At 35.0% G+C, this 14,133-nt stretch overlaps 1 protein-coding gene across 3 annotated transcripts in view; it reads right to left on the bottom strand.

Annotated features, from left to right (window-relative positions):
- Positions 1-14,133, bottom strand: part of DIAPH2 (diaphanous related formin 2) — a 1,125,504-nt gene that overhangs the window by 743,481 nt on the left and 367,890 nt on the right. For all 3 annotated transcript variants that reach the window (XM_045995095.1, XM_045995096.1, XM_045995097.1), the window contains 3 exons: positions 13,277-13,381; positions 9,008-9,343; positions 6,988-7,102 (listed from right to left, as the gene is read on the bottom strand). In XM_045995095.1, the coding sequence (XP_045851051.1) occupies positions 6,988-7,102; positions 9,008-9,343; positions 13,277-13,381 (556 nt within the window). The remainder of the gene's footprint in view (positions 1-6,987; positions 7,103-9,007; positions 9,344-13,276; positions 13,382-14,133) is intronic.

The raw sequence follows: 14,133 nt of genomic DNA, 5'->3' as shown, positions 1-14,133 counted from the left end.
AATTATCATATGGTTTCACTTACTTGTGGAGCATAAGGAATAACACGGAAGACATTGGGAGATGGAGAGAAGTGAGTGGGGAGAAATCAGAAGAGGACACAAACCATGAGACTGTGGACTCTGAGAAACAAACTGAGGGTTTTGGAGGGGAGGGGGCTCGGGGGTTATTTGAGCCTGGTGGTGGGTATTAAGGAGGGCACATATTGCATGGAGCACTGGGTGTGGTGCATAAACAATGAATTTTGGAACACTGAAAAAAAACAAATTAAATTAAATTAAACTTAAAAAAGAACATGCCAAGTGGAAAGGGTGTTATCATCATAAGTTAAATGATATACAGTTATATATGCTATTTAGTTGGCTGCCTGAAAGATTTAACCCTGGTTTGTTTCCATATATATTGAAGCGTATAGTACAGAACATGCATACTATGTCATTAAGATGACAAGTTATTTGTTAGGACACCATGCCTCTCAGTACACTTTAGCACTATTTTATAGAGGTTGTGCACTCAAACATAGACATCTCATTATTTTCAAGTCAATTCTAAGAATTTCCATATTATGAAGACAGAGATGAATTAGATTTTACCACACTTTTTTTTTAGATGACTTTTAAATTTATTTTTTTTCAGCGTAACAGTATTCATTGTTTTTGTACAACACCCAGTGCTCCATGCAATATGTGCCCTCCCTATTACCCACCACCTGGTTCCCCCAACCTCCCACCCCCGCCCCTTCAAAACCCTCAGGTTGTTTTTCAGAGTCCATAGTCTCTTGTTTTATCATTGCTTCACTAAATATAGAAGACTCTATTAAGCAACCACACAAGGGTAAGTATCTTCAAAGATAGTTAGCAGAATCAATGACTAAGAAACACAATTTAAAATATGATTCTAGGGGTGCCTGGGTGGCTCGGTGGGTTAAAACCTCTGCCTTCGGCTCAGGTTATGATCCCGGGGTCCTGGGATCAAGCCCCCCATCAGGCTCTCTGCTCAGTAGGGAGCCTGCTTCCCCTCCTCTCTCTCTGCCTGCCTCTCTGCCTACTTGTGATCTGTCTATTAAATAAATAAAATCTTTAAAAAAATATGATTCTAGAGGGAAAGTGATTTTACATAAATGCATCTTTAAACTCAGTTCCACCATAATTTTAAAGCTATGCTCATTATTTCAAGCATTGCAAAATTGCATTTATATGCATCTGAAATATTTATAGCTCCTCAATTTTCTGTTATTATTAAAGTTAAATTACACTACAGAAATATATTATTGAAGAAGCTAAATTTTATTAACCTTTTATGTTTATTTCTTATATTTCCTCCAAGCAACACTAAAACCAAAGAAATTGCTTACAACTTCCAAGCAATTTTTGTTCTTCCTGAAACCTCTAGAGAACCCTAGAAATCCTAATTAGAATTAGCAGTTGTAACCTACATATTTTATTATTATTTTAAGTTTAGTTAATACTGTCATTACTTTAATTCTTATTTAATACCACTATTATCTATAATTACTACAGATTTTTTTTTCTCATTTTATTTATTTTTTCAGCGTAACAGTATTCATTCTTTTTGCACAACACCCAGTGCTCCATGCAAAACGTGCCCTCCCCATTACCCACCACCTGTTCCCCCAACCTCCCACCCCTGACCCTTCAAAACCCTCAGGTTGCCCCAACCTCCCACCCCTGACCCTTCAAAACCCTCAGGTTGTTTTTCAGAGTCCATAGTCTCTTATGGTTCGCTTCCCCTCCCCAATGTCCATAGCCCGCTCCCCCTCCCCCAATCCCACATTACTACAGATTTTTAAGAAAAGTGGTACTATTGGGACGCCTGGGTGGCTCAGTTGGTTGGACCACTGCCATCGGCTCAGGTCATGATCCCAGAGTGCCGGGATCGAGTCCCGCATCAGGCTCCCAGCTCCACAGGGAGTCTGCTTCTCTCTCTGACCTTCTCGTTGTTCATGCTCTCTCTCACTGTCTCTCTCAAATAAATAAAATATTAAAAAAAAAAGAAAAGTGGTACTATTTTTAGCCTTGGTATTTATATGGCCCCAAATATCATCAAACTGAATACTAAACTACAACACACATATAAATTCTAAACTACAACACACATATAAATTCTAAGAGACTTTTGAGTGTATATAATATACATATACATATATATACATAATATACATATACACTATATTGAGTGTATATAATATACTCAAAAGTGTATATTATATACACTCAAAAGTACTAATAGGGGTGTTTGAAGCTGCATCTTAAACATGTTTTTTCATCAATCCAGAGAGCATTGGGAGATATAGCTTGTCACATAGCATCATTACAGCTTGTAAGAACCTACATATTATAATCATGGGAACACAGAATTTGGGAACTAGTAGAGATTAAGAATCCATACTAATCTGGATATCATCATATCTTGCCTAAACTACTGGTGGTTTATTCACAACCAATGCTTTCCAACATACCTATCACATTCCCATCACCTATCCATCTGCCAAAGGCCTCCTCAATATTATAACCAAATTATTGTGTCGCTAATGCTTAAAGAACAAAACCCCATTTCCCAGGTATGAAATTTGCCTTTCCAGTTTCACCTCCAAGTCCCAACTCAATAGGCTGTGGTTTCAACAGCTGCACCTGACCCAGTATGTACCTCATCCCACCACCATACTTTTCTAACGGTGTCTTCTGCCTAGAATGTCTTCTTTCCTTCTTTCCCTATTAAAATTCTATTTAAATTTCAAGGCCCATCTCAAATTATACTACCTATGGGATTTTCCCTTTTCCTACTCAAATATTAATTGTATTTTCATCCTGCATTCCTATGCAAAAATATCTATGTTAACATCTAATATAACTTGACTAAATGTAGTGTACCTCCTCCTCTCTCCCTCATTAGATGGTAAGTTCCCTGGTGCAGGAGGAACAAGACCTTCATTTCTCTCCCTCCCACTGAGTATCTTGCATATAATCAGTACTCTACAAATATAAATTAAATTAAATGAGATACATTCTCTCCTAAATTAGAAAAATCTGGTTTATTAACATAAAATTAAAAATCACTTTCTCTATAACTCTAAGTAATTCAAATAGAAAGTATAATTTGATGGTAATTTCACATATTAAGTATTTATACATTTAAATATTATAATAATCAGAGGTATTTTAAAACGTCTTTTGGGGTATCTGATTGGCTCAGTCACAGATTAAGCACCAGCTCCTGACTGCAGCTCAGGTCATGATCTCAGGGTCCTGAGACTGAGCCACATGGCTAGCTCCGGGGGGGGGTGGGGGTGGGGTGGGGTGGGGGGGGGGGTGGGGGGGTGGGGGGGGTTGGGTTGTGCTTGAGAATTCTTTCCCTCTCTCTTCCTCTTTCTCTCTCTCTCCCTCTTCCCCTCCCCCACCACTCTCTCGTGATCTCCCTCTCTCTTAAATAAATAAATCTTTAAAAAAAACTTCTTTCTATTCATCAATCCGAAGCACTTTGAACTCTTAAGTGAAACATTTTCTTAATACAGACTAGCAATGTTTTCAGTGCATTTAGGAAGAACAAGACATGAGCTCTCCAAACCCTTGCAACAGGAGAAAATTCTCAGAGATTTTGGGACACTAGGTCTAAGAGCTTTGGAAGTAAGTCTTAGAAACAATGAATGTGTTCCTCCCTCAAGAATGCAACTGAGTGAGTGGCAAACAGCAGCAAAATGGGAAAGAAAGTGGTTCCTGGAGATAGGAAAACTAGGAAAATGGGTTTGGAGTTTACTGGAGCCAGAGCCTCCTGATTTCTTACTGATCCTGCCACCTACTGGCCAAATTATGAAACAAGACACTGCAAGTGACAAGGAACTTTAGCTGTTACAGTAAGATCAATCAATAGTTACTAAGTGTCATTAAAATAAATGTCTGGAATATGCTATGATGTTTAATTGTTCCTTTAAATGTCCTTTTGAAAAATAAATCTTGGGGTGCCCAGGTGGCTCAGTGGGTTGGGGCCTCTGCCTTCAGCTCGGGTCATGATCTCCAGGTCCTGCAATCAAGACCCGCATCGGGCTCTCTGCTCAGCAAGGAGCCTGCTTCCCTTCCTCTCTCTCTCTCTGCCTACTTATGATCTCTGTCTGTCAAATAAATAAGTAAAATCTTTTAAAAAAAGAAAGAACAAGAAATCTTAGTAAAAGTAATATTACTGAAAGGTGTTCCTGACCTGCTTTGTACTCAAATACTCAAAATTAGGAAAGTAATAGTACTAGTATCACACATAAAATTCAGAGAATCTGAGTTAAGAAGAACTGGAATGCAGTGTTCTTAGCAGTGAGTAGATGAGGACCTTTATATAATTTTTATTATTTTTTAGCACCTGTAATAAGAATTGCTTCTATTGTAACTGACTGGCTCTACCAAGTGCTGGAAATTCTCTTGCTGAAATAACAGCTGTATTAAGTGTCAACAACTAAAGCAACACACACACACACACACACACACACACACACAGCAGCAGCAGCAGCAGCAGCATGCTAAATGAAAGGGAAAGGGAAATTATTATTTGTTAAGTGCCTACTATACTAAAAACTGTGCTGGGTGCTTTGAATATATAACCTTATTTGATTCTCACAACACTACTAGATAAACATTAGTCTACTCATTTTATGGATGAGAAAATTCAGCCTTACAGGTTACAAGTATTATAGCTGGAATGAAAATAAGTATGACTCTGTTTCTTAAGACTTTTTCCACCATATCACACTACCTTTAGAAACTCTCTATTGGATTTTATACTTACCTCTACGTCTCAAAGGTCATTTTCTTCAATTGTAAAAGAGTCCAGATTAATCATTTCTATGGTTCAGACTAACTCTCAAATTTCACAAAATCTCTGATTCTTGTGGGACTCAATACAAATAAATGGATAAGTAAAAGAGCAACTGCTCAATATAAAATGTTCAAAGAACTGGAGGGAGACGGTCACAGAAAAGTAAATAAAAATTGCCTTTGAATGTAATAAAAACTGTTCACCTTCACTCTGAATGTAAGAAATTAAAATTATAACATGGATGAGTTACCATTTTCACCTCTAAGATGGATGAAGATTGCAGGGAAACAGATACTCATATATATTACTCATATATATTTTAAGTGCCACTATAGACACAAATTCTTTGGAAGGCAATTTGGTAATATATATCAAAATTATAAATGTATACAGAATTTAATCCAGGAATTTCACTTCTAGACTTTGTCCTACAAATAGCTTATGTGCTCAAAGGTATATGCAGATACGCATTCACCACAGTGAATTGAAATACCAAAAGAGGCTGGAATTAATCTAAATACCCATTCACTGGGGACTGGTTCAATAAATTAGGATAAGTCCATACCACCAAATTCTATGCAGTTTTCCAAAAGAACGTAGTAGATGAACAAAAGGTATTATGGATAACATCCAAGTACATAAAGTAAAAATAGCAAGAAGTAAAAAACGAAAAATGATAAATATACATATGCGTCTAGAAGCATGGACTATCTAGGAGGCAAGGTGAGAAATTAGTAATAGTGGTTTTCTCTGGGGAAGAAGCTATAAATCTGGGATTGAAGGGCAAAGCTTATTGTGCTCCCTTTTTTTTTTTTTCCTATATATATATACTGTGATACATGCATTTTTACCTTTTTTAATTTAAAAAAAGTGTTTATAACAAATAGTCTCTGGAGTCACTGAAGAACGCTTTTAATGTGAAGGTTACTTATAAGAAAAAAAATGAACTAATGCCAGGAATTTTTGAAATGTCACATTTCTTCTAATTACCTCTATTTCTGTGTGTGTGTGAACTTCAATCTACAAGCAACAACAAATATAGCACAAGCACCTCCAATATGCAAGATATGACAGAACGTCTGAAAAGGAGTATTATTCACCTCTCTCAGTCTCTCTCTCTCTCAATCTTCCAAAATTCAGATTCTCACATTCTAGAGCATGTTGTGACAAATCATACAAATGAATGGTAAAGCTGCCAATTCCAAGGGCTTGGGCATATGGAATTTATTAATTTCTTAGTTGTGGAGACTCATCCAGACTGAAAATATCCTATGCTTATTTAAACTATCAATTCTGCAGTATTTGTAAAATAGTACTTAAAATACCAAAAATTCACAAATCCTAATAATTATGAGATTGAGAAGTTACCAATATAGTACAAAAATTATGTGTAAAATCCACAAGAGGTTAAGTATCTAATCATAAACACTCTATTTTCAAATCAGTAAAATATACTTACTAGGTACCAGATTTTGATTTTATTCCAGAAAATTTGTTTGTAGGAAAAAACTATAAAACTTCCTAGAAAAACAAACTGATAAGTAGTATAAATGTAAGAGGAAAGACTATGCACTACTGGCCAAATCTCATTCCAATTTCATGAAAATTTCTGGGCTATTAGTATTCTGTTACATTGTTTTCCCTTACACAGTAAGTTGACAAATTTATTTCCTCTACTTCTTAGTAAAAATAATAACTATAATAGAGGGGTATACCTCACATATTAAGCAATAAAAACAAATCAACATTTTCAGATGAATAATAATACTTAATGAAAAATAAGACTAAAAGGAGTGGTGCCTGGGTGGCTCAGTCGGTTAAGCTTCTGAATTCAGCTCAAGTCATGATCTCAGGTCCTGGGATTGAGCCCCATATCAGGATTACTGCTGAGAGGGTAGTCTGCTTCTCCCTTTCCTTCACCCTCTGTCTCTCCCCCACTTGTACGTGTTGCACACTCTCTCTTTTGCTCTCTCTCTCTCAAATAAATAAATCTTAAAAATAAAGAAAATGAGTTATTCTCCTTTAGTTGCTGGGTAAAATCATCAGTTTATATCTGACTCTGTCCAGGGTGGACAAATTATACATGTATATATATTACTTGAAATTTTTAGCAAAGCACTGGACTCAAAATATCAGAATAAGAAATTTATATTTTTAAAAATAAGATGTACCTTTCATCTGGGTAGCAAAATTCAGTGCCAATTTTGAAAAGAGATCTGGATTTTCAAATTTGTCCTCCTTAACTTTTAACCAGAAACAGTTCTCAGATAGTTCTTTGGGTTCAATCTGAAACAAAAATAACAAAGATAAGTTTCTAAATTATTACTTCATATTTAATTCTTCAGAGAATTCAATTTCACCAAGATCAAATGATACTTGCTTTATTTATCTACTTACTAAATCAATTTTAGGTTCTATCAAAATAAGATTTAAGTAAATATTCATTGGGGACGTCCCAGAATTCTATTGGTGTACAGAAAAGATATACAACAGCAATAAGCCATATAGCAAATTACATTTAAGAAAGTCTTCTATTGGAAGAAATCTTAAAAATAGTTGAGTAAATCCCTCCCCCCAACTCACATACATTTTTTTCTGCTCTTGGATTTTTAAAAATGAGGAAACTAAAATTCAGAAAAGTGAATGAATTCTCCGTGTTTACTGACCAGGGTGAAGATAATAATCATAAAAGCTAACATCTTATATACCTCCTATAATGTGTCAAGTGATTTACATATATTACTTACTCTAATCATTAAATAATCCCTTGAAATAGGACCTATTATTATCTCCACATTAAAGATGAGGAAACTGTGCCCCAGAAAGTTTAAGTGGCTGTCCAAACTAGCAAAGGGCAAAGATGGGAATTAAACCCAGGCAGTGTTGCTCCAGAGAACTGTGCTCTAACTACTACAGGAAAACCCAAGATTAGAACTATATATTTTCCAGTACATTATGATGCTTTGTGTTATATTAGTACCATTTCACTGTATGTTTATATACTAAATGAATATATCTTTAAACATTTATACAGAGACAACTGGAGCAACAGCATCTGGATCCTATAGTTTGGTGGAATGTACCTAATAAACAATAACTACATTCTAAAAATGTTAGTACCTCATTTACTCTTATGAGTAAAGCATGAGTATATTCTTAACTAAAAACTGGTTTAACCATGACTCTGGTCAAACCAACTTACTATGTAGACACTGTTCATTTCATTCTAAGTATGTTCTTGGATGAGTCATTTCCTCAAGCTGTGGTCTGGAAAATTGTATTTTTTTTTTCCTTTTCCCTTGATTTCAGGCCAGGCCGTGATCTCAGGGTCATAAGATCAAGCTTCATATCAGGCTCAGGCATGGAGCCTACTTAAGGTTCTCTCTCCCTTCCCCTCTGCCTCTACTCTCCTTACATTCTTTCTCTCTCTCTCCAAAAAAAAAAAAAAAAAAAAAGGCAAAATAACATTCAAAAGAAAAAATCCCCTTATATATTACATAAAAAATAATTAGGTTATATCACTACAGAATGCTGCCACCTATTCCATACTATCTAAATATTTAAAACTACAACAAGAAAGGGGTGCCTGGGTGGTTCAGTTGGTTAAGTGTCTGACTTCAGCACAGGTTATGATATCAGGGTCCTGGGATTGAAGCCCACATCATGCTCTAAGCTCAGTGAGGAGTCTGCTTGTCCCTCTCCTTCTGTCCCTCTCACTGCTCATATTCTCTCTCTTTGATAAATAAAAATCTTTAAAAAAATAAAACAAAAATTTTTTTTCTAAAAACAAAAATAGCTATGAAAAAAAGGCTCAATAATAAGATTATATTTAAGAATATTATAGTATTTAACAACAGTACAAGAATCAAGATCATGTTTCATTTAGTGATATATTTTATGTTATTCTCTAGCACTATTTTCACTTTGTTTTTCCTTTTGACTTCTATATTAATTTCCAATTATCTATGGAGTTTCCAATTTGCAAGGTACTAGACTGAAAGATAAACATAAGATGGTGAACTCACAAAGGAAAGCATGAGTCAGCAGTCATCTTCTCAAGCATTATGCAATACTTATATGCAGCAATAGTTATTCACATATTAATGATCAGCTATGACTGGAAAAGCCAAAAATAATCTAGTCATAAAAATAACAGGTCAAATAATCTAGTCTAGTCATAGCCATAATCACCTTTGACCAATTGATTCTCTTCATAGGCACCTCAGGTTTATATAATTTTTTCTGCTTCATCCCATAAGGCAGATCAAGAGGTACTTCTGGGAAAGGAGGAATTCCTCCTCCAAGGGGAAATGGTGGAGGAGGTCCCCCAAACAAAGGTGGTGGTGGTGGTATGCCAATCATTCCAGGTAAAGGAGGTGGAAGAGGAGGGAGAGCTCCTCCAGGCAGAGGCGGTGCTGGTGGAGGAGGTGGTGGTGGTGGTGGTGGTGGTGGGGATGACCCACCACCTGGCAATAGAGGTGGTCGAGGAGGGCCTGGAATTCCTGATGAACCTGAGAGTCCATATCCCTGAAACACATGTAATACAATGTGTAAATGTTTATAGTAAAATATAACAACAAAGAAACTTACCAGTAGACATCTGGGGTTTAAAATTATATAGACTATATTTAATTTAATAACATCAAAGGACTTAATAGTAACTGAAAGAGACTCCCATAGATTTTTGATAAGCATTATAAACTCTGTACAATGACTACTTCTGCTAACACACTATAAAAGTTGGTATCCTTAAAGATTTTGTGAAATACTCCTCCAAAATAATGAAAAATTACCTTCCATTATAAATATATGCAAAGAAGTACTGAAGTGACTTGAACCTATTAGATAGCTGGTCTGAATATGGACTAATTAATACAATCATAGATCTGACTCCCTTGGAGCCCATTAGCTTTACACACAGTCTATCTCATAGCACTACTACTACCATAGCAGTCTTCTAGCACCATTAATTAATACTGAGTAACATACATTTGTGTGGTAATATGTTTATCAATGTTTCTACATCTATTATTTCTTTTCATTGTTATTATAACCCTGAAATGTAAGTAGGGCATTTTTATCTAAACTTTATCTCACTGCTTATAGATGATAAAAACATAACTACAAAAAGGTTAAAGGACTAACCAAAGGTCGCAGAGTCTGAAATGAGGTTAGGATTTGAATGTGGTTCTTCTTATACCTAATGTACTATAGCAGACTATTTCCTCATGGAGTCACTTGCAATGAAAAGAATTAATTCACACAGACTGGATTATGAGGACTTACTTCTTACTTACTTCTACCACTGGAAATTAACTTCAACCTCGTTCTCTAATGATAATGGATAACAAATGAAGGACAACTTCTCATTCCAAACAGTCTACTTTTTAAGTTAATCTGTACTTGTTTCTTTAAACCATTACTGGTCACAATGGTTCACTTCTAAAATAAATGAACATGAAAGTGAACTTGGTAATTATAAACATTCCTAAGAAAATCCTACCAATGAACAAATGTATTCATAATTAAGATATGACATTAGATGAAGTGAATGAAAAGCTTAAAATTATAAGATTTCGTGGGGCGCCTGGGTGGCTCGGTGGGTTAAAGCCTCTGCCTTCGGCTCGGGTCATGATCCCAGGGTTCTGGGATCGGGCCCCACGTCGGGCTCTATGCTTGGCAGGGAGGCTGCTTCCTCCTCTCTCTCTCTCTCTCTGCCTGCCTCTCTCCCTACTTGTGATCTCAATCTGTCAAATAAATAAATAAAAATCTTTAAAAAAAATTATAAGATTTCTTGGCATAATGTTATTTTTTATTTGGGGGAAAAGGTCTTATCTTTACTAATGTGAATTTCCAAGTTGGAGTACTTAATTATACTAACTAAACTTGGGAATAGCTTTACAAAATAAAGTTGAAGTATATTTTAAGAATAATCAATTTAAAGGACTGACCTATTTATAAGATTAAAAATTAACAATCATAGAATCATGGAATTGTTTCTCTTACTATTTAATATGAACTGTCCAAATATTTTATTCATATTTATGATGTTTATGTGTGTATACACATATAGCAATTGAAGTATTTTTACACTCAACAATTTATAATCTTCCCCTGGAATGCAATCCTGTCCTGAAATTAGTAAGAAATACAGTATTGAAAATTATTTTCATTTATTTTAATGCAGCAAAATTACAGGAAACTTTTTTATAATCTTGATTGAGATCAAAGAAATTGTGGAGAAAATCAAAGTAAGTTTTCTGGGGGCACCTGGGTGGCTCAGTGGATTAAGCCGCTGCCTTCGGCTCAGGTCATGATCTCAGGGTCCTGGGATCGAGCCCCGCATCGGGCTCTCTGCTCCACGGGGAGCCTGCTTCCTCCTCTCTCTCTGCCTGCCTCTCTGCCTACTTGTGATCTCTCTCTCTGTCAAATAAATAAATAAAATCTTTAAAAAAAAATAAGTTTTCTGAAAAGTTTAAGAAATTAGAAATTACAAGTTTTATGTATTAATGGATATCCAATTTTTTATTTTATGTATAAATGTATATCCAACTTTTTATTAAAAGAGCAAAATTATAAATAAAATCTTTAAAAAAAGAATAAAAGAGAGCAAAATTATATTTGTTAACATAAAATTTTTATTCTATTAGATCATATCTATGATACAAAACTTGTGGAGCCATAGAATGCTATCACTTTTAACAGAGGATTTTATTCAAGTTAAATGCATGTTTCACAGATTTAATAAAGAATAACCAGGTGGTGGGTAATAGGGAGGGCACGTACTGCATGGAGCACTGGGTGTGATGCCAAAACAATGAACACTGTTATGCTGTAAATAAACAAATAAACGAATTAAAAAAAAAAAGAATATCATATAAATGCCACCAGCCTTTAAAAATCAAATCATTATTAGTCATTCCCTTCCCTCTCATGAACAATTAGAAATGCAACAATTAAATTAGGCTACGATAGGGTATTGAGAATTGAATATAGCTAATGAATAATTTAGTATTTGGCACAATTTTGGGTATGCTAGTAAAGACTGTGTGACTCTGCATTTTTACAGATCAGTTAATTTAATAATAAATAAGCAACCACTCACTAAATTGTAAGGCCCTGTACTAGAGTGACATTGAGAAATATCACCACTTCTGGTTGGAGGGAGGCAAAAACAAACAAACAAAAAAACTGAGTTCTCAGAGATGTGGAAAGGTAAGTCAGATTATACAAAAAAGGATAAAGATTTAATGAAAAATTATCAAATATTATAGATAAGTGAAACAGACTAAGGGAAGCAAAAGGCATTGCACTGAATAATTTGGAGTTCATCAGTGACTTCTGAAGTCCTTTCTCAGTAGACTGATGGATACAAATGTAGTCAATCAATAAATATCCACTAAGCATGCAATATGTAAAGAGGTGTTAGGAATACAAAACAAACAACAACAACAAACAACAACAAAAAACACAGGCCCCAAATAGCATCAGTTAGGCTGATTCCCCAACCAGAGATTAATACATAATTTAACTGCAGTTTCAACAGCCCCAAAGAAATAGTCTTAACAGGTGAATCAGGAACTTTCAAATCAGGACACCGTAAGTCAGCCACGGAAGTCCTCTCCACCAGGCCCTAAGGGAAAGTGGCAGGGACTAAAAGATCTTTTCCTTTCCTAATAACTTGTTGCCCCACCCTCTTTCCACAAAAACCTTTCATTTTGTACAACCCCTTGGAGTTTCCCTTTGCTTACTAAATGGAATGATGCCAAATTCATAAATCATTAAATAAGGCCAACTAGACCATCAAAACTTATATGGTTGACTTTGTGTATTAACGAGCATTTTTTTCTTCCATTTTATTTTCTTAATCATTGTTTTCATCAATGGGCTTTAAAGGTTAAAATGCATGGTAAAAACTAAAAAGAAAATGCATACATAGAAAAGGGACATTTTTCTCACCAACAATGGTAATCTTCCATTTATTAATAACCATTTAAAACATTAAAAGTGTGAGGGTATTTAAAAATAAAAATAAATAAAAAAGTATTGAGAAGACTTAATCAGTTCTAAAGTTTAGACCCCATAACTAAGAACTTGAGTGTATATGAGTGCTTTTCATCATAGGTGATGCAGTAAGAAATGCAAAATTTCTAGGTTTTGAAATTATGCATCCAATTTTTCAAATTGTCAATAAATTTTTGTCTCCGGAATAGTATTGCTTGTGTAATATATTCCATTAAAACTATTTAGGGAAGTTTCAGCAGCTAATACCTTATTTTTATCCAAACAGTAAAATTACTTATTGTCCTGGAAAATCAAATCTGTGGAGTTAGTTCCACTAAAATGCAAAGCTGCCAAAAAGTCTGGTTATGGTCACATTTTTACCTCCATCTAACAAGATAATTTTCTACCATCAAACTCACTGTGACATGACATAAAATCTGTATCTTCATTCATTACCTGGGTTCGAAGTTGCTGGATTTCTGTTTCAAGCTCTTTAATTTTTTCTTCTCTTCTTTGAAGCTCAGCTTGAGCTTCCTGTCGAGCTGTAAATTCTTCATCAAACTGCAATGATCACCACCATAAATGTACACTTAATAACATAGTTTTGAGAAAGTTTTAAACAACTTGATGTATTAAGTAAGTGGAATGTCTTTTGCTTCACTGAATTCCCAGGTCATTCAGAAAATCAAAGCTCCAGATCTCTTTCATAAATAACAATTAAGCACACCTGTTGGGGTGAGTTACTGATTATGGTGTTAGTAAAGAGGAAATATGGCAGCAACCCAAGGTTAAAAAACCCATATTCAGAAAACAAAAAACAAAGAAAGAAAGAAAGAGAGAGAGAGAGAGAAAGAGAGAAAGAAAGAAATTTATTTTTCCAAAGATTTACTCATTTATTTTAGAGAGAAGAGATAGAGACTGAGAAAGTGTTTAGGGAGGGGCAGAGAGAAAAACTTCAAGCAGACTTTTCCAGTGTGCACAGAGCCAGACTTGGGACTCCATCTCACCACACATGAGACCATGACCCGAGCCAAAACCAAGAGTGGTACACTGAAACAAATGAGTCACCCAGGCACTCTCCAAACAAAATTTTAAAAGGGTGGACTAAGAATTTTCTCTTCACATATAATGCACATTTATATTGTTTTGTTATTGATAAAAGGTTTCAAAAATATTTTCTTAAATGTTTCATCCCATACATTTAACTTTATCAAATTAGAAAATGAAACCTTAAAATTCACCATCAAGCAGTTCAACTCTGTAACTATATTTAACCTTGAAAAGGGAACATACTTTTACAAGGCTCAAATGAC

The sequence above is a fragment of the Meles meles genome, chromosome X (genome assembly GCF_922984935.1).
Source record: "Meles meles chromosome X, mMelMel3.1 paternal haplotype, whole genome shotgun sequence".
Classification (NCBI taxonomy): Eukaryota; Metazoa; Chordata; class Mammalia; order Carnivora; family Mustelidae; genus Meles; species Meles meles.
This window is presented reverse-complemented; position numbering and strand designations above follow the sequence as displayed.